Source organism: Syngnathus leptorhynchus, chromosome 9 (assembly GCF_054491065.1).
Source record: "Syngnathus leptorhynchus isolate UIUO chromosome 9, UIUO_Slep, whole genome shotgun sequence".
Classification (NCBI taxonomy): Eukaryota; Metazoa; Chordata; class Actinopteri; order Syngnathiformes; family Syngnathidae; genus Syngnathus; species Syngnathus leptorhynchus.
Window position 1 is genome coordinate 1,435,422 of NC_141203.1, and position 21,584 is coordinate 1,457,005.

A 21,584-nucleotide genomic window follows, 5' to 3' on the forward strand; every position below is an offset into this window, starting at 1 on the left:
TGAATTTCAAACTGGAACAACGTAAATGTGAAATGTTGAATCTGCCATTAAGAATGAATGGGGAAAAAATTGCCGGAAATTTGTGAATTTTGTGAAAACGGAAAATTTTTTGAATGTATAAAATGTGAGCGCGCGATTCCTGAATATTTGGAATAAGTGAAAAGTGGAACGGAGTGAATTGGTTGAAGTATGTGGAAGTAGTTAAGCGCCGAAAAAACAGGCAGAATAAGTAAAATAATAATAAAGGACAGGAATAACAATAGTGTGAAGGTCTTCACCTTCACACTAAAAAGGACAGGAATAACAATAGTGTGAAGGTCTTCACCTTCACACTAATAAGAAAAATAAAGTAGAATAACAATAGTGTGAAGGCCTTCGCCTTCACACTAACTATAAAGAAAAAGAATGGTGCCCCTAGTGGTGGTTGAATATACTGCTGGGAGTTGATTTCCACTACTCATAACAAAATAATTATTGAACTAGCTAATTGATAATTATTTATTTACTTATTTAATTGATTTGATCCTTAATCACCCCATCTTTACTACACAGTCAATAACAAATGTTAGAGACTTTAGGAATTCTGGACAGATTTCATCACTCCAGGGGCTGGGACAATGAAGACCTTTTTGACTCCTTTGGCAACTTCAACCTCAGAGTCAGTAAATTCCCGGAGTCTACTTTCTCAAAGGAATGAATGTTGGTGTTATTGAAATACACGAGACACACAAATCTTCATATAAGGATACTGCCCACCACGCCTGCACTGACCATAGGGAGAACCAGGAGAATTCCCAAAGCACCGGCCTAGGATTAGCCTGCTGGCCTGCGTCTCTCTGTATTTTTTTATTTTTTATAAAGTCTGCCAGTGTGGCGGCGTGCCTATCAGAGAGACAGGCCAGGCCACTCAGGCCAGAAGCACGTAAGGAGGGAAAGGCGATTGGTCGATTAACACCCGCCCCCACACCACAGTCCGTATCAACCACACAGGAAGGGGTGTGTTACGTATTTCAGGTGCCGGCTGCTGTGTAGCTAGCGAGCGGTGCAAGTGAGCATAATGGACTTCGAACGTGGTAAAAAGAAGAGGAAAGGCGGTGCGGAGAAGGACAAAAAAGAAAGGTGCTGGAGGAGAACGCGCCCAAATGCAGAAAAGTTACGGATTTATTCAGCCCCCCCCCACACACACACACACACACGGTGCCATCAAAAACTGTGTGCCCGCGTGTGTATGCATGCCAGTTTGCATGTGTTGTGTGCATATGTGCCGCTGCCATGTAATAAGGCTGTCCCTCTGCTGATTTATTGTTAGATTTAGTTCGAGTTGATTTTGTAAGTTGAAGAGTTATTTATTATTCTTTCTTACTTATTCTTTCTTTCTTATTCTTCTTATGTGCATACATTCGTCAAAACTTTGTAATTGGCCCTGGCTAAATTACCGTAATTTTTGGAGTATAAGTCACTCCGGAGTATAAGTCGCACCAGCCATAAAATGCACAATAAAGTGAAAAAAACATACCGTAATTTTCGGAGTATAAGTCGCTCCGGACTATAAATCGCACCAGCCATAAAATACACAATAAAGTGAAAAAAAACATATATATGTCGCACCGGAGTATAAGTCGCACTTTGGGGGCAAATTTATTTGTCAAAATCCAACACCAAAAACAGACATGAACCACCAACAACAGGCTAAACGATACGGTATGCTAACGTGACATATACACAAACGAGGAGCTGAGAACGGGCCTGACGCAACATTCAGAGTTATGCAAGCAAGTATTACATAAATAACACATTTATCAAACCATCTGTGTCACTCCAATTCATTAAATTCATCGATCGTGCTTTATGTAAACAATGCCGCGTATGCGCCGCAAATGTTGACGTCAGACCCATTGTAAGTTGCATTTCTAATTATTCCACAGACCCATATAACGATATATATCAAGTATATTTCAAATAACTATCATATAACAACAATATTATCAAACCATCTGTATCACTCCTAATCATTAAATCCATTGATCAAATTCCTTGTCCTTAATGTCAACAACGCCGCGCGCGCGCCGCACAGATCTAATATATAACTATATTGTAGCGTTAACAAAGTACCAGGAAAGACGTGGGTATGGTAAACGGCTCTTTATTTAACAAAACAAGAGTTCAACGACCCAAGAACTATTGTATACAAGTTGCTACACGAAATAAAATATGTCAAATAACTATAACATAAATAAGTTTTTCAAACCTTGTGTCACTCCAAATCATTAAATCCTTCAAACATGGAGCCCTTCGTCATCTTCATCATCCCGTGATTGAATCCTTTGTCCTTTATGTAAACAACCGTTGCGCGGCACTGGTGATGTCACTTGCAGTTCAAATGACAAAAATCCCTTTCTACATCGCGGTTCGTTTATCGTGGTTTCACTATATCGCGGATTTTTGAATTTTGTGAAAAAAAATCACATATTAGTCTCTCCTGAGTATAAGTCGCCCCCCTACCCAAAATATGAAAAAAAACGCAACTTATAGTCCGGAGATTACGGTAACAATGATTGCAAAACGTGTTGTATTACTCCTGACAGCCTCTAGAAATGTATATTATACTTAACAGTTTTAAACAATTTTGATTCCTAATGCAATGCAACAGTTTTCATTCCATTTTGTCCATTTTCACAAAACATATTGTAAACCACACTTTTTTTTTTACTTACAATTAGTGCTCTTGGAAGAGTTGCTTGAAATTTAGAAGCAAATCCATTGTGGCACAGACAATATGTCAATGTCATCAAGGCACCAATGCAAAAAATCCCAAGACCTATCAATGCGCCGGGAACAGGTACTGTGGAAATACACACACATGCACACAGATGTAAAATGAAATGTTTGTTCCTTCAACTGCCCCTAGAATGTAAATTCATTCCATAAAGAGTCTGAAGGAAGAAACAAGCAACAATTGTATATGACGAATGATTAATTCAAAACAAAGGCCAAATTTTACACCTTGCACTTTCAATGTATAATTGAGGATGTCTTTTGAACATTTTGCTGGAATACACTTTGGGCAGTTCTTTTGTTTCCCACTTTCAAAAGTATATTTTGTTACATATGGGTGTTTGACAATATACTACAAAATGCCCCACTAAATACCTTTACCATTGTGACAGTTGCAAAAATTCAAGCATATTTGTGGCCTTGCTCAAGCACCGACACAGCTTGTATGTTACTGTAGCTGGTCACCAGTAGCAATAAATTGTCAGCACCACTGTGGGTATCAGAATGACAAGATCAGAAAATACAGATCAAATATTGTAGAAAGTAAAATATTAGTTCAATAACAAAATATACATAATAAAATAATCTAATTATAGAAATTGTAATTAATTAATATAGTAATAACGTTTTAAGTTGATATCTGGTAAAGGGTCCCAAATAAAGATTTTGGATTCTAGAACATTACAAAATTGCATCACTAATCACTTGAATACAGAAAAGAGAAGATTTTAATTCTACATTAAAATTGGTGAAGTGTGCTTGATAAATGAAGTTCAAAAGGAAAAAAGGTAACACACATCAGCAAACAAGCGCTGCATACTGTGCTCCAAGCTTTTCCTGTACTGTATTTTTTGGTTTTTGCGGGTTTTATGAACGACATTCTCATCGAGCTGAAGTTTCATAAAATATGCTGACACAGACGCCATCAGACACAGGCCATGTTTGACATTATTTGACAACTGAGGCATAATTTTCCCCTTTTGTTTGCTTTCAGTTTCCAAAATTATTCGGCTTTATGTGCATGACTGAAGGCTCCACTCTGTCAGAAAAAGTCACAATTTACAAACTGTTGTAGCTTTTACTGTTCACCTTACCTCTGATCAAATCTGCAGTAGTACTTGTGAAGGTGCATATCCAGGTTGATGGCTCAGTATTTTTATTCATGGTAATCTCAGTTTGAATCTGTATACAGTACTCTTTGCCCGTTTCCAAGTTGTCAATTTTAACACTACTGGCTTCAGTTGTTAAAACCTGCAAATCAGAGGTAAAATAAGTGAATACACAAATATTCAAATACAGATTGATGCATTTCAAATGTTCATTTATTTTAATTGTGATATTCATAAGTGACTACTAATGAAAACTCCAAATTCAGTACCTCAAAAATTTGCAAAGAATTAGAATCTAATTTTTTTTTGACATGCATGCGAGAGAGAGAGAGAGAGAGAGAGAGAGAGAGAGAGAGAGAGAGAGAGAGAGAGAGAGAGAATTATAACACAGAACGCCTTATATATGGATCAATTGATGAATTTGTTGATCCATAGTGGTTGTACACAGCGCTCCACCAAAATGTTTCAGTATGTTTCAGTACAACTAATAAATTACAAGGTCGCAACCTTTTCAGCATTACGGCAACCGTGGTCAGGGGGGGTCACCGAAGTAAGCTACTACTGGTCAATCGCGTGACATTTAAAAGAAAAACATTTTTTGTAAAGACTAAAATCCATCCCATCGCTTGATTGACATACAGGTAAGCCTGTCGTGAGGCAATCACAGTGAACCACACATGCGCAATAGACAGCGACCAGAGAGAGCGAGAGAGCGAGAGAGCGAGAGACGCACTGGGTAGCACGTCCACCTCACAGTTAGGAGGGTGCGGGTTCGATTCCTCCCTGTGTGGAGATTGCATGTTCTCCCCGTGTCCGCGTGGGTTTTCTCCGGGCACTACGGTTTCCTCCCACATCCCAAAGACATGCTTGGTAGGCCGATTGAAGACTCTAAATTGTCCCTAGGTATGAGTGCGAGTGCGGATGGTTGTTCGTCTCTGTGTGCCCTGCGATTGGCTGGCAACCGGCTCAGGGTGACCCCCGCCTACTGCCTGATGACGGCTGGGAAAGGCTCCAGCACTCCCGCGACCCCCATGGGGACAAAGCCGTTCAGAAAATGGATGGATGGATGGATGGATGAACATGTTACTGACATGTTAGATTTCTCAATTCAAGTAGCAGCAGTGGGACTAAATGCCATTTTGAGAAAACATTAATTCTTGAGTCTGCAATTTTTTTTGTTCTTCTTTCTCTTTTTAATTGTGGGGGGTAAAGTAATAAGTTGTGCAGGAGTTTGTTTTCTTTGGAGCCGTGTTTTGGAATTTAATATTTTCATGTTTTAGGTTTGAACTGATAAGTTCTCTATCCATGTTTTAAAATCCTCGAGACAGCCAAACGCATGAGCAACTCGTGAGGGGTTTACTAAAGTAACAAAATAAAAAGCATTTAAGTATTATAGAAGAGATAAATATGTGTTTACCAGTTGATAGACTAACTAGCTTGAATATAAATACCATTTGTGATTTGACATCTAGAACTTGTAACTTGTAATTGTAATTCGTAAGGATCTCATTTTTATAACATGCCAGGTTGTTAACAAGGTCATCTATGAGTTTTTTGACATCACAGATCCAGCGTTGTGAGCCATGTCCAGGAGGAACCAGAGAAGCTACGTCACAGAGACTGGAAGGGGAAAATCCTTTGACAGCGACAAGTGGGGGGAGACGCTAGTTGAATTAAACATGTGGTACCAGAAATTTGGGTGGAAATGAGGCGGATGGGCCATGAAAGGGGTTACAGTGAGGAGTTGGCCTCACCTACGTGTAAAGGTCGATGCAATTGGAGTGTATGTACAAATTGTATAAGGGACGGGCCCTAGAAATAACCCTAATTGGGGGGACCGACAAGCCCTCTTTACCACTAGAGATGCAATGAGCTGACAGGCCTGATCAACCTGAGCTTTCATTGCACTCATGGGGACTGATCATATGTTTTCCTTTTTGGAAACGCAATTGAACAATCAAATAATCCATTCTGAGAATGAATATTTGTTGTTATACCCAAAAGTAAGTGTTTTGGAAGGGAGGTTATTTACTCCATTAGTCCTGCAAGCGACACCCCTTTGGTTTCCTCCCCAGAGAAAAGGTAATAGGTGATCAGGGTGGTTGAAAGTCCAGCATCTGCCTAACATCGTCCAATGTGAAATCTCCAGGTATAGGTTTGTATAATTAACAATCAACAAGACAGGTAAACTTAAAATTGATTATTGGTGAAATTCGTGGACTGGATTCCCCATCATAATTTCTAATTTTATTAAGTGACATATTTGCTGAAACGTAAGAAAAAAAGACATTGTTCATTACTAATTGAATAGTAAAATGTGGAGTTTCCCATTATCTGACGTTAGAGAATAAAAAGAGAAAACAAAGTCTTTGGAAAATTGTAGGCGGCGTTTGACAATGTTGATGTGATATTTTTGATTTATTTTTATTTTTAACATTTGTTTGCATGTATTTTTAAGGCATGTTTTCAGTACATCATCAGACTAATGATGAAAATGAGTGTCTTTGTTATTATGATTACTTTATATGTATATATATTTTTTTATAAGACTCCCGCATTAGCGTTTCACTGTTGGGGTGCTGTCGTATAAGTTAAACTCATACTCTGGTGTGTCAAACTCGTTTACTGATATGTTGGAAAAGTGGTTTGGTAAATAGAATGGGGTAGGCCGTAATGTAATTTTTTCTGGTGGGATGGTATTGGGAGCGTTTGTGTTTTGAGGTTGCTGCTGTGTTCCTTGCATTAGGGTCTCGATCATTGGACCTGTTGAGCGTGCAGTGGGGAATCATGGAAGGGCCCCACCAAACCAGGCTGTCCAGCAAGGCAAGCTTGGCATTTTGCCAGTCCCTGCATTTCGCGGATTGGAGGATGACTCTGAGGAAGACGATTTGATGTAATTAGTCAGATTTGGGGTCCACGATAACTGATGTGTATATACCGTAATTTTCGGACTATAAGTCGCGTTTTTTTTCATAGTTTGGGTGGGGGGGCGACTTATACTCAGGAGCGACTTATGTGATTTTTTCCACAAATTTTCAAAATTCAAAAATCCGCAATGTAGTGAAATCGCGATAAACGAACCGCGATGTAGCAAGGGATTACTGTCATTTGAACCGCAAGTGACGTCACCGGTGCCGCGCGGCGGTTGTTTACATAAAGGACAAAGGATTCAATCACGGGATGACGAAGATGACAAAGGGCCCCACGTTTGAAGGATTTAATCATTTGGAGTGACACAAGGTTTGGAAATCTTATTTATGTTATAGTTATTTGATATATTTTAGTTCGTGTAGCAACTTGTATGTTTTTATCGTTACAGTTCAGTAGTTGTTGGCTCGTTGAACTCGTTTTGTTAAATAAAGAGCAGTTTACCATACCCACGTCTTTCCTGGTACTTTGTTAACGCTACAATATAGTTATATACTGCGGCGGAAGGACGAGGAATTTGATCGATGGATTTCATGATTAGGAGTGACACAGATGGTTTGATAATATTTGTATGATAGTTATGATAGTTATTTGAAATATACTTTATATATTGTTATATGGGTCTGTGGAATAATTAGAAATGCAACTTACAATGAGTCCGATGTCAGCGGCGCGGCACATATGCGGTGCATACGTGGCATTGTTTACATAAAGGACGTTCGATGGATTTAATGAATTGGAGTGACACAGATGGTTTGATTCACGTGTCATTTAAGTTGGCTTATTTGAATAACTCTGAATGTTACGTCAGGCCCGTTCTCAGCTCTTCATTTGTATATATGTCACGTTAGCATACCGTATCGTTTAGCCTGTTGTTGCTGGTTCATGTCTGTTCTAGGTGTTGGATTTTGACAAATAAATTTGCCCCAAAAGTGCGACTTATACTCCGGTGCGACTTATATATGTTTTTCTTCACTTCATTGTGCCTTTTATGGCTGGTGCGACTTATACTCCGGAGCAACTTAGAGTTAGAAAATTACGGTAATTGTTTATATCACGGGTCACCAAAGGGAGACATTAAAGTTGCAGGACATTGTACCCTAAGGACCGGAATTGGAGACTCCTGGTCGATATAATTTTGGGAAATCACATTAACCCCAAAAGTGCGTTATTTAGAAAGTTTAAAGATGGGAAAGATCCAAAAAAAAAAAGCTTACCTCTTACGTATACTGACCAATCAGGTTAGCGATCATGTAGGGACGTTCTATCCAATTAGCAGTCATAAAGATCAAACAGCCCTAACCGATCGCCATTTCTGTGGTCGCACAATAGAATGCTGTTCCAACTTCTTATCAAAAGCCTTTAAATTAGTCACGGAAATTAAGGGTGTATTCATCCCTGACTGTTTGGTCCGCTTTAAACGGACCAGCATTCGATTTGTGCAGGTGTGAATACACGCAAACGAATCCTGGTGCGGATTGAGAAAACAGACCAAGACCCACTTTTTCAAGTGATCTCGGTCCGCTTCCAAACAAACTCTGGTGCGTTTCGCTTCAGATGTGAATACAAACAGCAAAGATCCGAACCAACAGCACAAATATGTGCTCTGTGTGTCGCCCTGGTTATTGGTGTCCAATGGGAGCACAGATCGTCACAAGTGTGGATGTGTATACTTAATTTGCAAAATGTACAGTTCAGACTGTACCTATTCAGATAGGAACCGCACCAAAAGAAAAAAATTAAGTCCGCTTTTGGTCCGGACCAAACAAGGGGACTAAAGGACTTTTCTGGTCTGAATACAGCCTAAATCACTAGCACTAAGGTTTACACGTTATTTTCCAAATGTTTTAAGGTAAGTGGTCAAAGTTCAAAAGAAAATGCATTTATGACAAAAAAAAATTGGGGTCCATGACCAAATCGCGTTAGAAAGAAAATCGCGTAAAAACTGGGCCAGTTATATCAAGGTTTAGGTATCAGGTTATTCAAATGTATAGACTGTAATTCTCTCACTCTCTCCCGCTCCCCCTCCCTCACTCTCTCATTATAGAATATTAAATAAAAATTTAGTGAACCAAATGCAAGTTAGAAATACTTTTACAACTGTGAGTAGAATTTCTTACCTCAATTTTGTTAGATTTCTTCCACAAGACCCTGAACTTTCCTTTGTAGAAGGCCAGGATGTCATTGTTTGGTATTCCTGAGCTTTTGTCAGCATCGGGCAGGGATATGTTGATAAGAATGCAGTTTCCACAGTCAGTCACCATTACCTTTGGCGGACCTATCATAGCTAGGAACAATAAGAGAACATATTTTTCAACATAGACTACGTTCATACTGCAGAGCTTAATGCCCAATTTGGATTTTTTGCCAAATCCTATCTTTTTATGTGGTTATTCACATTACAAAATCAAATGTGATAATTTTGGAGAATGAATTAAAGCCATTATCTATTAAATTAAAGCCATCGCGCTGAAGCGTAATTACTGTCTATTGCTAGCGTATATGATGTACTTGTGCATTTGATAAAATACCTACATGTCACTTGTGAAGGCATATAAACTGAACCTTTGCGTTAACAAATGACCTTCCCAATCTCACAGCCAATGTGTCACGTGTTATTATTTTCCACAAAAACTTCTAATTGTGTACGCAACACATCCATGACATAACATACATGCGCACAAAAAAACATGTGACGTACACTGACAAAAAAAGACATCACGTGGCACAGTGTTTACAGTAAACAAGTAAACAACTAAAGAAACAAAACAACTAAAGAAGATGTCAAGCCCCAATGCTGCATCTAATAGTAAATGACTAAACTTGTAAACTTTTATCACCATATATGTGCACCATATGCTTCATGTTTTAAGTGGGATTAAACAAAAGTTTTAATGTAAAAATGTTCATGCTGACATACTTTGTTCAAAAGGAGTGAAGGAGATTTCTTCAGACTCTGGAGACCAGGTTCCATTGAAGAATGCTCGGACAGTCAAATAATACTTATAATCATCCAACCTCAGCTGTAAAGACGTTGCAGTTGTGTAGTTATTCTGTGCTTCTTTCACCTTTTCGCCGCTTAACCTGCACAAAGACATTTTTCAACGTATTCATTCATGTTTCCTGTGCTGCGTTTAACCTCAACATTATGACAAATAAGTAAATTAAGGCAATAATTACCACATTTACAATAAGTAATGTCAAGACATTTATTTAAAATTATTTCTAATTGGAATTCATAAGCGTCATGAAAGAATGGAATTCATAGTTGGAATAAATCCTGACTTGTAATATGTTCAAACGTCCTGATACTTAAAGATTTGAGGGCCATGAGAAGGTCAAATAATCAGAATGCAAACAATGCATAATGGCATTTAGGGTTGTTCATTTGATTTATGGTCCATCGTACGATCCGAATCTCAGAGTTTTTGATTGTTCCTCAGTGGAGAATTTAACTTTACAGCGTAAGACAACAATAATAACAGTCAAACAAATAGAGATACATAAATAAAAACACTTTTGAAAAAAAATATCATCCATCAATATCATGGAAAGTTTTTGTTGGTATTGCCAATAAAAAAAAAAAACATCAAGGAAATTATTCACTGTAACTATAACAAGGAATGGGTTTCCTGAAGGTGCCTCCATATGAGGTAAGGTAAGTGGTGTCGCCATCTGATGTGAATTAATTATCCTATCAGCCAAGATTAAGTTCTCTTGCTGCTTTTGTGTGCAAATTAGCTAGCATTACATTATCAGACCATATGATGTTATTTAGGCCCATTCATTGGATTTGATATGCCTTATATCATCTTTGAGAGTCATTGATGACTTTGACTTGTTCTTCTCTGTTCCAGAACCCACACAGAAACCTCCCAGACATACATCCCACATACACATACAAAAACCCATCCATACCTGTCGGTCGGCACAACCAGTCATCAGCTCACCTACGCAAATACATAATAACTTGCCTGATTGGAGACTGGACACTACTGAATACCAAACAGTGTGGACATATCATTAATTAAATATGGAATTCAATAAACCAATGTGTTATGAAATGTGTAAATTAATTAACTTTTCCTTGTATGTGAGATTGCGAATGGTTGTTGAATTGTGTGCTGTGCGATTGTCTGGCAACAAGTTCAGGGTGTCCTCCACCCACTGTCCAAAGTCAGCTTGCATAGGCTCAAGTGTGCCCACGGCCCTCATGAGGAAAAGCAGTTCAGAAAATGGATGGATGGTTTTAGGAAAACATAGCTACATAATTATCCCTCTCTTTCATTACAATTTTCATGGGCTGTGTTACAATATGCAATGAATTTATTTTCAAGTGTCGAATTCACCCATCAAAGTTTGTTGGGCAGGTCCTCACATGACTGGTTAGCCTGCTCATCAAGTCAGGGCAAATCAATTCCAGAATAATGGATTGATACAGAGCTAGTGGCATACTCTGATACGTTGGGTGGCGCTATTCCGTTCTTCGTTGGTGTGAATACATAAACCAACTAAGCGTCTTTGGGTACTTGAAAAGTGCTATATAAATTGAATGAATTATTATTGTTAGGGTGGACAGAGTGGTGCTCGCTCTAACTATTATTATTAGTGTGAAGGCGAATAAACTAGTGAGGAAGGCGGCTGCTGTAGTGAGCACGGAGCTACCTGATCTGGCATCTGCAGCAGGTGAGCAAGTGATGGCGAGGCTGCTGTCCATCAAAGACAACCCGAACACCCACTGTACAGCACAGTCACTGGGCGGATGAGCAGATTCAGTGACAGACTGCTGACCCCGTCTTGCTCCACGGAGAGGTTGAGGGGGTTCCTTCCTATCCTATGCCGTGAGAATTTTTAACTCGTCACAGGGTTTGGGGGCGCACTCATGATAGTGACACTGTTTATATATTTGATCCATTAATTACTAATCTATGTATTTATTTATTTATTTGATCTATTTATTTATTTATTTTATATATTAATTATTTATTTATGTGCTATCTTCTGTTATCGATGTTAGGAATGTCTATCTGATGCTCTATCTGTGTGTTACTGTATCTAACTGTTGGCTCCTGAATTTTCCCCAAGGTTCAATAAAGTGTCTGTCTGTCTGTCTATCTAATTGTTTCATGGCACATTTGTTTGATTTATTGAATTCAATTTTGATCAATAAATAAAACATTTAATGAACATTTTAATTAAACAACTCTGGCAACCAGTTCAAGTTGTCCCCCGCCTGGTTGTCTTACATCCTCATGAGAATTAGCGTCTTGGAATGAATAAATTTCATGTTTTGTTTGATCTTTTATCCACGCATGCGTCCACCACGCATGCGTTCATTTTGGCAGTTTTGGTTCTCCACACCATGTGATCTGAACAGGAAAGGCAATATTGACAAGGACGGGAGGGAGGGACTTTTGACGGTGCATTGAGACTCACTAAGCTCTCTATGGCAGCAGATCCTCTGTAGAATTAAGTTGTTCCATTAATCATGGGATATTGGTTTAAAGCACTGAGATATTTTCCACTAATATAGCACATCAAGATAGCTTTATCACAAACATAGCATCTGTTAGAATAATTGTATGGAGAAGCACTGGTCGGCCTGACCGGAGGCCTCACATCTTTGCTTAAACAAAGATCTCTGTCTAGCTCCGGGGAGTTCTTAAACTCCCTTCCTTTCTTATCTTTTTGTATGTGCCTGTGAGAGAACCTCACAAGTTATGAACAGAACACCTTAGTTCTTTGTTTTAGTTCGAAAGAAGTTCTTTCTCTTTAAATAAACCTTGTAGTTTTTATCTATGGATTGTCGTTGACTGAGACTGTTTGTCTTTAAGTATTATAGAAAAGACATATCTGTTGAAGTCGTTGCATATACGTTTCCCCATATTTACTCAATATTAGTATTGTGTGAAACGGCACGCAGGAGGCTTCGAGATATCTCATCAAGGACGAGTCAGCCAACCAGCAGCCAACCGGCTGAGGAGGAGCAGGATAGACTTCAACCTAACTGCTGGAGTCACGAATCGGCCAAGGCCTGGGACCACATAACATTCCTTAGCTAATCAGCGTTGCTACAGCCACAATCTCCCCTCCCTTTAGTGTAGCAAGGCCTTTTGTAACCAGGGCAACACAATATAAAAAGAGGAGATAGCGGAAGAGGACCTCAGAATTGGTGGAGGACTGTAACTGGGCCTTCTACGTAATTCTCCTTGCGAGTAAAACGAATACTGGTTGTCTTCTACTCTTTGTTATAGTGTGTAAAATAATACATTCATCCATTTTCTGAACCGCTTAGTCCCCACGGGGATCGCGGGTGTGCTGGAGCCTATCCCAGCCGTCATCGGGTAGTAGGCGAGGGACACCCTGAACCCATTGCCAGCCAATCGCAGGGCACACAGAGACAAACAACCATTTGCACTCACACTCACACATAAGGACAATTTGGAGTGCTCAATCGGCCTACCAAGCAAGTTTTTGGGATGTGGGAGGAAACCAGAGTGCCCGGAGAAAACCCACGCGGGCCCGGGGAGAACATGCAAACTCCACACAGGGAGGGCCGGAGATGGATGTGTAAAATAATGTCTGAAGGTATTAAGACCTGACAGCATCCCTCCGTTTTCTGAACGCTTATCCTCACGAGGTTAGACACCAAATTAATACGATGGCTAAACTTTCTCCTAATAACAAATATATATATATATATATATATATATATATATATATATATATATATATATATATATATATACACATATATACATATATATATATATATATACACACACACACACACACACACACACACACACACACACACATATATATATATATATATATACACACACACACACACACACATATATAATACACACTCACACACATATATATATATATATATATATATATATACATACACATATATATATATATATATATATACATATATATATACACACACCGTAATTTTCGGACTATTAGTCGCTCCGGAGTATAAGTCGCACCACCCATAAAATGCACAATAACGTGAAAAAAAACATATATAAGTCGCACCGGAGTATAAGTCGCACTTTTGGGGCAAATGTATTTGTCAAAATCCAACACCAAAAACAGACACGAACCAGCAACAACAGGCTAAACGATATGGTATGCTAACGTGACATACACGAGAAGCTGAGAACGGGCCTAACGTAACATTCAGAGTTATTCAAATGATTATTACATAAATAACACGTTTATCAAACCATCTGTGTCACTCCAAATCATAAAATACATTGATCATCGATCGTGTAAACAATGCCGCGTACGCGCGCCGTTGGACTCGTGATTTGCATGTCTGGCGTGATGTGTGCTCGCATGCTGTCCATCACAGGCAGAGCTTGCATCCTAAATTGCATTGCTGCCCTTACTGTTTTTTTTACATCACCACATCTCTTCACCAGACCTGTGCTTTTTAAAAACAGCGCTTTCCCCTCCCAGTTGTTGCGTCACCCTCGTTCAGTTTAGTTTGAAAATAACTATATTTCTTTTTCAGTTGTTTTTTTTTGTTTTGTTTATTTGTTTCATGAACTTGAATATTGTGCTTTAAAGTGTGAATTGCTTTATTCGTTTTTTCGGTGTATTAAAAATAATATGTGAGGTGATCAACTGTACTAGTAAGTAATGTGTTAATGATCAAGTAAATTTTTTTTGAAAAAAAACACATATAAGTCAGTCTTGAGTATAAGTCGCCCCCCCACCCAAACTATGAAAAAAAACGCGACTTATAGTCCGAAAATTACGATATATATATATATATATATATATATATATATATATATATATATATATATATATATATATATAAAAATTTCTTTAATTTATTTGCATTTCATATATGTATATGTATATGTATATATATATATATATATATATATATATATATATATATATATACACATATGAAATCTGTTCCAAGAAAAAACAAACACCTTTTTTAAGCATTTTTTCCATTTGCGCAGTTTTATCCGATCGCGCAACTGCAACGCACCGCCGAACGCTCAACTGCACCACGCTGGTCGCATTATTGTGACAGAGCCGTCGCTGATATTTAGAAAAAAAAATTAAAGTTCTGATGTACTTTCCAAAATTTAAGTGGACCTCAGTGCGCAGGAAGTTTAATTTTGTCCGATCGCGGAACTGCAACACACCACCGAGCGCGTCACCGATTGCTCAACTGCACCGGGCTGGTCGCATTATTGTGACAGAGCTGTCGCTGAAATTTAGAAAATATTTTTAAAGTCCTGATGTACTTTCCAAAATTTAAGTGGACCTCAGTGCGCAGGGAGCTTAATTTTGTCCGATCGCACAACTGCAGCGCACCGCCGAACGCACAACCGTAGCGCGCCACCGACCGCGCAACTGCACTGCGCTGGTCGCATTATTGTGACAGAGCGGTGGCTAAAATTTAGAAAATATTTTTAAAGTCCTAATGGACTTTCCAAAATTTAAGTGGACCTCAGTGCGCAGGGAGCTTAATTTGGACCGATCGCGCAACCGCAGCGCGCCGGCCGGGCGCTCACTGTCGCATTGCTTGAGGAGCGTCTTTAAAGTTAAAAGTCAAAGTCCCAATGATCATCGTCACACACACATCTGGGTGTGGTGAAATCTGTCCTCTGCATTTAACCCATCCCCATGTGATTTTGATCCATCCCCTGGGGGAGAGGGGAGCAGTGTGCCGCGCTTGGAAATCACCCTTAATGCTGAGTGCCAAGCAGGGAGGCAATGGGACCCATTTTTATAGTCTTTGGTATGACCCGGCCGGGGTTTAAACCCACAACCTTCCAATCTCAGGGCGGACACTCTATTACTAGGCCACTGAGCTGATCTTTGTGTTTTAGGATGGCTTTACTGCTCCCACTTGCTTCATTTGGAGGCATGATTAGAGTTGATGGAATCCTCAGAGTAACAAGAATGTAATAACGAACGGAGTCAGTTGGCATGCGGGTCCTCTCGGCTCATCTCGCGAGGTTCGACAACCGAATTTTGTCCGACATCCGAAGCAAAAAAATCTCAAATTTTTTGTTCGAATACCGAATTGTTCGAGAACGGGGACCTTCGAAAACCGAAGCTCCACTTTACACACACACGCACGCACACGCGGTCCGGCAATATAATCTGACACATTTGTAGGTTTAATAAAATGTAAATAAATAAAAGAAACAAAAACGTTTTTTTATTATTTTTGAAAGTACATATCATGCTTTTTTGTTTTGTTTCATTTCATTTTTATTTCATTTTTGAATAATGTTATTTTGGTCTTACCGCTGCCACATTTTCTGGAGTTCTGGCGATGCAAGGTCGGCCGATTGACTTTCGTTTCAGTGCTGATCCACTGGCTTTGAAGTTAGCAACCCATAACAAGATCGTGTTTCGAGCAGTTACGGGATCATGTCTATCAAGTCTGAAGCGCAAACGGAACGCTCGTGATGCAGTTACAGATTCGTTCTTGATAAACATTTCCACAATGAAAGAGCGATGCTCACTGGTCCAATTCATGTTTGCAACTGAAATGAAACGAAAATTACTTGAAACGAAACAAAGCAAAACAAAACAAAATTGCATTAAATGTACTTTTCAAAAATTAAAAGAAAAAGTTTTTTGTTTCTTTAATTTATTTGCATTTTATTAAACCTACAATGGGTCAGATCATATTGCCAGACCATGCATACAAATAAAGTTATAACAATGCTATGTTCAAACATCAAATGCTTCCTTGCAATACGAAGAGCGAGCAAATTTAAAATGCTTACATGAGACTCCTTACAGTTTCTACTCTATTGAAATTCTGTCATAGTTGGATTATGAAAAAATATGTTTCATGAATTTACTGTACCTTGAGAAGACCGTGTACTGTACACCTGGTGGGGTTCCAGGCCCAGGATCCCAATGCAGGATGTGAAGGAAGTTAACGGAGTTAACAGACAAATGAGATGGCGTAGGGAGTGTACCAAGGACTGTGTAAAACATGATAGTCGCAGAAAAAAGTTACAAAAGCACAAACACAAAAAAGCATCATAATTTTGGTTAGTATGTCGTAGATTTTAAGACTTCTGGTAGGGCTGGGGAATATATTGTAATCACATCAAAATCAAGATATTAACGTTTAGATATCATCCATCTATTATTCGGACCACTTGACCCCACAGGGGTCGCGGGCGTGCTAGAGCCTATCCCAGCAGTCATCGGGCAGGAGGCGGGGGACACCCTGAACTGGTTGGCAGCCAGTCGCAGAGCACACAGAGACGAATAACCATTCGCACTCATACTCACACCTATGGGCAATTTGAAGTGCTCAATCGACCTACCGAGCATGTTTTTGGGATGTGGGAGGAAACCCGAGCTCACACGGAAAACCCACGCAGGCACACGCAGACTCCACACCGTGAGGGCCGGAGGTGGAATCGATACAGTAACTGTGAGCCGGACATATGAGCCAGTGCTTCACTGTGCTGCCCATCTTTTTTTTGATTGATTGGTCACTTTTATCCATCCATCCATCCATCCATCCATCCATCCATCTTCTGAACCGCTGAGTCCCCACGGGGGTCGCGGGCGTGCTGGAGCCTATCCCAGCCGTCATCGGGCAGCAGGCGGGGGACACCATGAACCGGTTGCCAGCCAATCGCAGGGCACACAGAGACGAACAACCATCCGCACTCGCACTCACACCTAGGGGCAATTTAGAGGGCTCAATCGGCCTACCAAGCATGTTTTTGGGATGTGGGAGGAAACCGGAGTGCCCGGAGAAAACCCACTCGGGCTCGAGGAGAACATGCAAACTCCACACAGGGAGGGTCGGAGGTGGAATCGAACCCGCACCCTCCTAACCGGACGTGCTACCCAGTGCGCCACCGAGCCGCCTGGTCACTTTTATTTGGAGCTTAAAAACAGAAAAAGATATCACTAAAATATAAGAGGAAAAAGAAAAATGACAATAACAAAATGTCCCAAGCAAGTCGTAAATAACTATAGCAATAACAATTAGGACAGCTCGAAAAGGAGTAGGAAGAAGTTAAAGAACTTTTCAAATCCTACCCCCTATCTCTTTTATCTATTCATAATACAGATTTTTTTATACCTATGTACTTATATACCATAATTATATACCACACACATTACTACACTTATGTAAAAATGCACAATAATCAGAACAATACCATGCGCTAAAATCAATCAATGATATAATCATTAATACATTATGATCAATACCATATAATCAATACAATAATCAATCTTCTATATTTATATAATAATAACACAGATAGGACTGTTTTACAATACCCATGCTACCTTTCTTCCCCGTTTTTGGCCCAAATCGATAGTTAGTATTTATTTTTAAATTGGTTGATGGTTGGACATTGTTTCATTTCCGTGCTCAGGCTGTTCCATAGCTTCACTCCGTAGATTGTTATGCAATGTTTTTGGATTGTGGTCCGGCAATTTTGTACTCTGAAGTTTAATGGCTCTCTCAATTCGTAACCTTCTCTATCATGAAGCCTTATCTGTAGTTGTTTTGGCAAAAAATTATTTCTGACTTTATACATAAATTGTGCTGTCATTAAATCTATAGTATCTTGCAATTTGATTACTTTTGACTTTATGAATAATGGATTGGTATGTTCAATGTAACTGACTTTGTTGATGATTCTTATGGCTATTTTTTGAAGGATGAATAATGACTCTAATGAACATTTGAATGTGTTGCCCCAGACCTCTATGCCATAAATAAAGTACGGTGAAACCAGGGAATAGAACAGAGTGCGGAGTGATTTGCTGTTTAAATAGTGTCGTGTTTTAGCTATGACTGAAATGCATTTAGAGATTTTTGTAGATATATTTAATGTGAGGTTTCCAGCAGATTTTGTCATTTATTATCACATCAAGAAATTTGATTTCATGTAGTCTTTCAATGCAAACACCCTCTATCTGTACTGCTGCCTTGCTGTCAATCTTTCTATTACTGAATATAATGAATTTTGTCTTGCTTAAGTTTAATGATAATTTATTTGTACTGAAACGAGATTTTATTTTGATTCTGATGTGATATTATTCAAAGGCTGCTGCAAATTCTCACCTGTATCAAGGATGTTTGTGTCATCAGCAAACAGAATGAATTTGAGTAATTGAGAAGTTTTACATGTCATTTATTATGTTATTTTATTACATAAACAATTTTGGTCCCAACACTGATCCCTGTGGCACACCACAAACAATGTTCAACCAGCTTGACTGTACATCTTCTATTTTTACAAATTGCTTCCTGTCTTTTAAATAACGTGATCCAATGTAGTGCAGTACCTCTAATCCCATATTGTTTTAGTTTATGCATTAATATATCATGGTTTATTGAATCAAATGCTTTTTTTTTTTCTTTTAAATCGATAAACACCCCCACTGCATATTTCTTTTTATCCATAGAGTTAGTTATTTCTTCCATTAATTCAATTAATGCATGTGATGTAGATCGGTTGCCTCGGAATCCATATTGATTGTCTGTAAGTAAAACAAGTTTTTTCTAATTATCCAGCCTGCTGATGAAAACTTTTTCTGAGATTTTTGAGAATTGTGGAAGAATAGAGATGGGCCTGTAATTAGTGAAGAGGTGTTTGTCTCCAGTTTTGAACAGTGGAATGACCTTTGCTATTTTCATGTTGGGAAATTGACCAGTTTGCAGTGACAAGTTGAAGATGTGTGTTAATGGCTTGGAGATTCCATGAATGACTGTTTTTACTGATTTCCTGTCAAAGTCAGCTTTATTGTCAATCACTTCACATGCCAAGACACACATAGAGATCGAAATTGCGTTAATATCAATAGAATTCAAATCGGTGGATGTCTTGTTTTTGTAGGAATGTACTAAATCTATCATTTCTTTTTCTATTACAGGCTTCAGAAACATAGAATTTGTATTTCTATCTATTAATTTGTCATTATCTACTCTTGATTGTCTAATTTCCTCAGCTAGTTTTGGTCCAATGATTACAAAAAAGTTATTAAATCCATATACCTTTTATATTGTGCTTGTTATTTTCTAGTAAGTCTTTAGTAAGTAAGTAAGTCTAGTAAGTCTAGTCTTTTTTGCAATTCCGTAAGATATTAGTGAGTATATTTTTATACTTCTATTTTTCTTCCAATTCCTTAGTTCTATGCTTTATGAATTCCCTATATAATGTATTTTTCTTTTTACAGGCATTCCGCAGACCCTTTGACATCCACTGATTCTCATTGTACTTGTGTTTTACAGTATCGTTTAATTGGGCAATGTTTATCATATAAATGACTTAAAAATACTTCGGAATTTATCATATGCTTTGTTAATATCAATTTCCCTAAATATTGGATCCCGATTTTGCTGCACAAGCTCATTTTTAGCATATTCATGGAGTCTTCCGTTTTAACCCTTTGATACAGTGGCCTATTATCCTTATGCTTTTTATTGTCCATCTATCTTCTTCCGCTTATCCGGGGTCGGGTCGCGGGGGCAGCAGCTTTAGGAGGGACTCCCAGACCTCCCTCTCCCTAGCCACTTCATCCAGCTCATCCCGGGGGATCCCAAGGCGTTCCCAGGCCAGCCGAGAGACATAGTCTCTCCAGCGCGTCCTGGGTCGTCCCCGGGTCTCCTACCGGTGGGACATGCCCGGAACACCTCCCCAGGGAGGCGTCCAGGAGGCATCCTGATGAGATGCCCGAGCCACCTCATCTGGCTCCTCTCAACGTGGAGGAGCAGCGGCTCTACTCAGAGTCTCTCCCGGATGACCGAGCTTCTCACCCTATCTCTAAGGGAGAGCCCGGACACCCTGCGGAGGAAACTCATTTCGGCCGCTTGTATCCTGGATCTCGTTCTTTCGGTCACGACCCATAGCTCGTGACCATAGGTGAGGGTAGGAGCGTAGATCGACCGGTAAATCGAGAGCTTTGCCATTTGGCTCAGCTCTCTCTTCACCACAACGGACCGGTACAGAGTCCGCATTACTGCCGACGCTGCACCAATCCGCCTGTCGATCTCGCGCTCCATCCTGCCCTCACTCGTGAACAAGACCCCAAGATACTTGGGGCAGAATCTCATCCCCGATCCGGAGAGGGCATTCCACCCTTTTCCGACCGAGGACCATGGACTCTGATTTGGAGGTCCTGACTCTCATCCTGACCGCTTCACACTCTGCTGCGAACCGCTCCAGTGAGAATTGGAGATCACGGCCTGAAGAAGCCAACAGCACCACGTCATAAAAAGCAGTGGCGCAATGCTGAGGTCCCCTCAACGCCTCGGCTGCGCCTGGAAATTCTGTCCATAAAAATTATGAACAGAATCGGAGACAAAGGGCAGCCTTGGCGGAGTCCAACCCTCACTGGGAACGAATCCGACTTACTGCCGGAAATGCGGACCAAACTCTGGCATCGGTGATACAGGGACCGAACCGCCCTTATCAGTTGGCTCGGCACCCCGTACTCCCAAAGCACCCTCCAGAGAACCTCCCGAGGGACACGGTCGAACGCCTTCTCCAAGTCCACAAAACACATGTGCACTGGTTGGGCGAACTCCTATGCGCCCTCGAGGATCCTGCCGAGGGTGTAGAGCTGGTCCACTGTTCCACGGCCAGGACGAAAGTGACACTGGTCCTCTTGAATCCGAGGCTCGACCTCCAGACGGATCCTCCTCTCCAGCACCCCTGAATAGACCTTACCAGAGTGATTCCCCTGTAATTGGAACACACCCTCCGGTCCCACTTCTTAAAG

The 21,584-nt window shown here is 39.9% G+C and overlaps 1 protein-coding gene and 1 pseudogene across 2 annotated transcripts in view; both read right to left on the reverse strand.

The window, feature by feature from the left end:
* LOC147050575 (uncharacterized) overlaps positions 1 to 21,584 on the reverse strand; it is a 131,849-nt pseudogene that overhangs the window by 78,441 nt on the left and 31,824 nt on the right.
* LOC147050577 (uncharacterized) overlaps positions 1 to 21,584 on the reverse strand; it is a 47,147-nt gene that overhangs the window by 17,816 nt on the left and 7,747 nt on the right. Inside the window, exons 1-6 of one of the 2 annotated variants that reach the window (XM_085920820.1) lie at positions 16,684 to 16,804; positions 16,113 to 16,354; positions 9,733 to 9,896; positions 8,933 to 9,099; positions 3,870 to 4,026; positions 2,715 to 2,842 (exon numbers count right to left, since the gene is read on the reverse strand). In XM_085920820.1, coding sequence (XP_085776946.1) covers positions 2,715 to 2,842; positions 3,870 to 4,026; positions 8,933 to 9,099; positions 9,733 to 9,896; positions 16,113 to 16,123 — 627 coding nt within the window. In that variant the 5' untranslated portion in view covers positions 16,124 to 16,354; positions 16,684 to 16,804. Of the gene's footprint in view, positions 1 to 2,714; positions 2,843 to 3,869; positions 4,027 to 8,932; positions 9,100 to 9,732; positions 9,897 to 16,112; positions 16,355 to 16,683; positions 16,805 to 21,584 lie in introns of those variants that run through there. The other variant, XM_085920819.1, reaches the window with a different exon arrangement.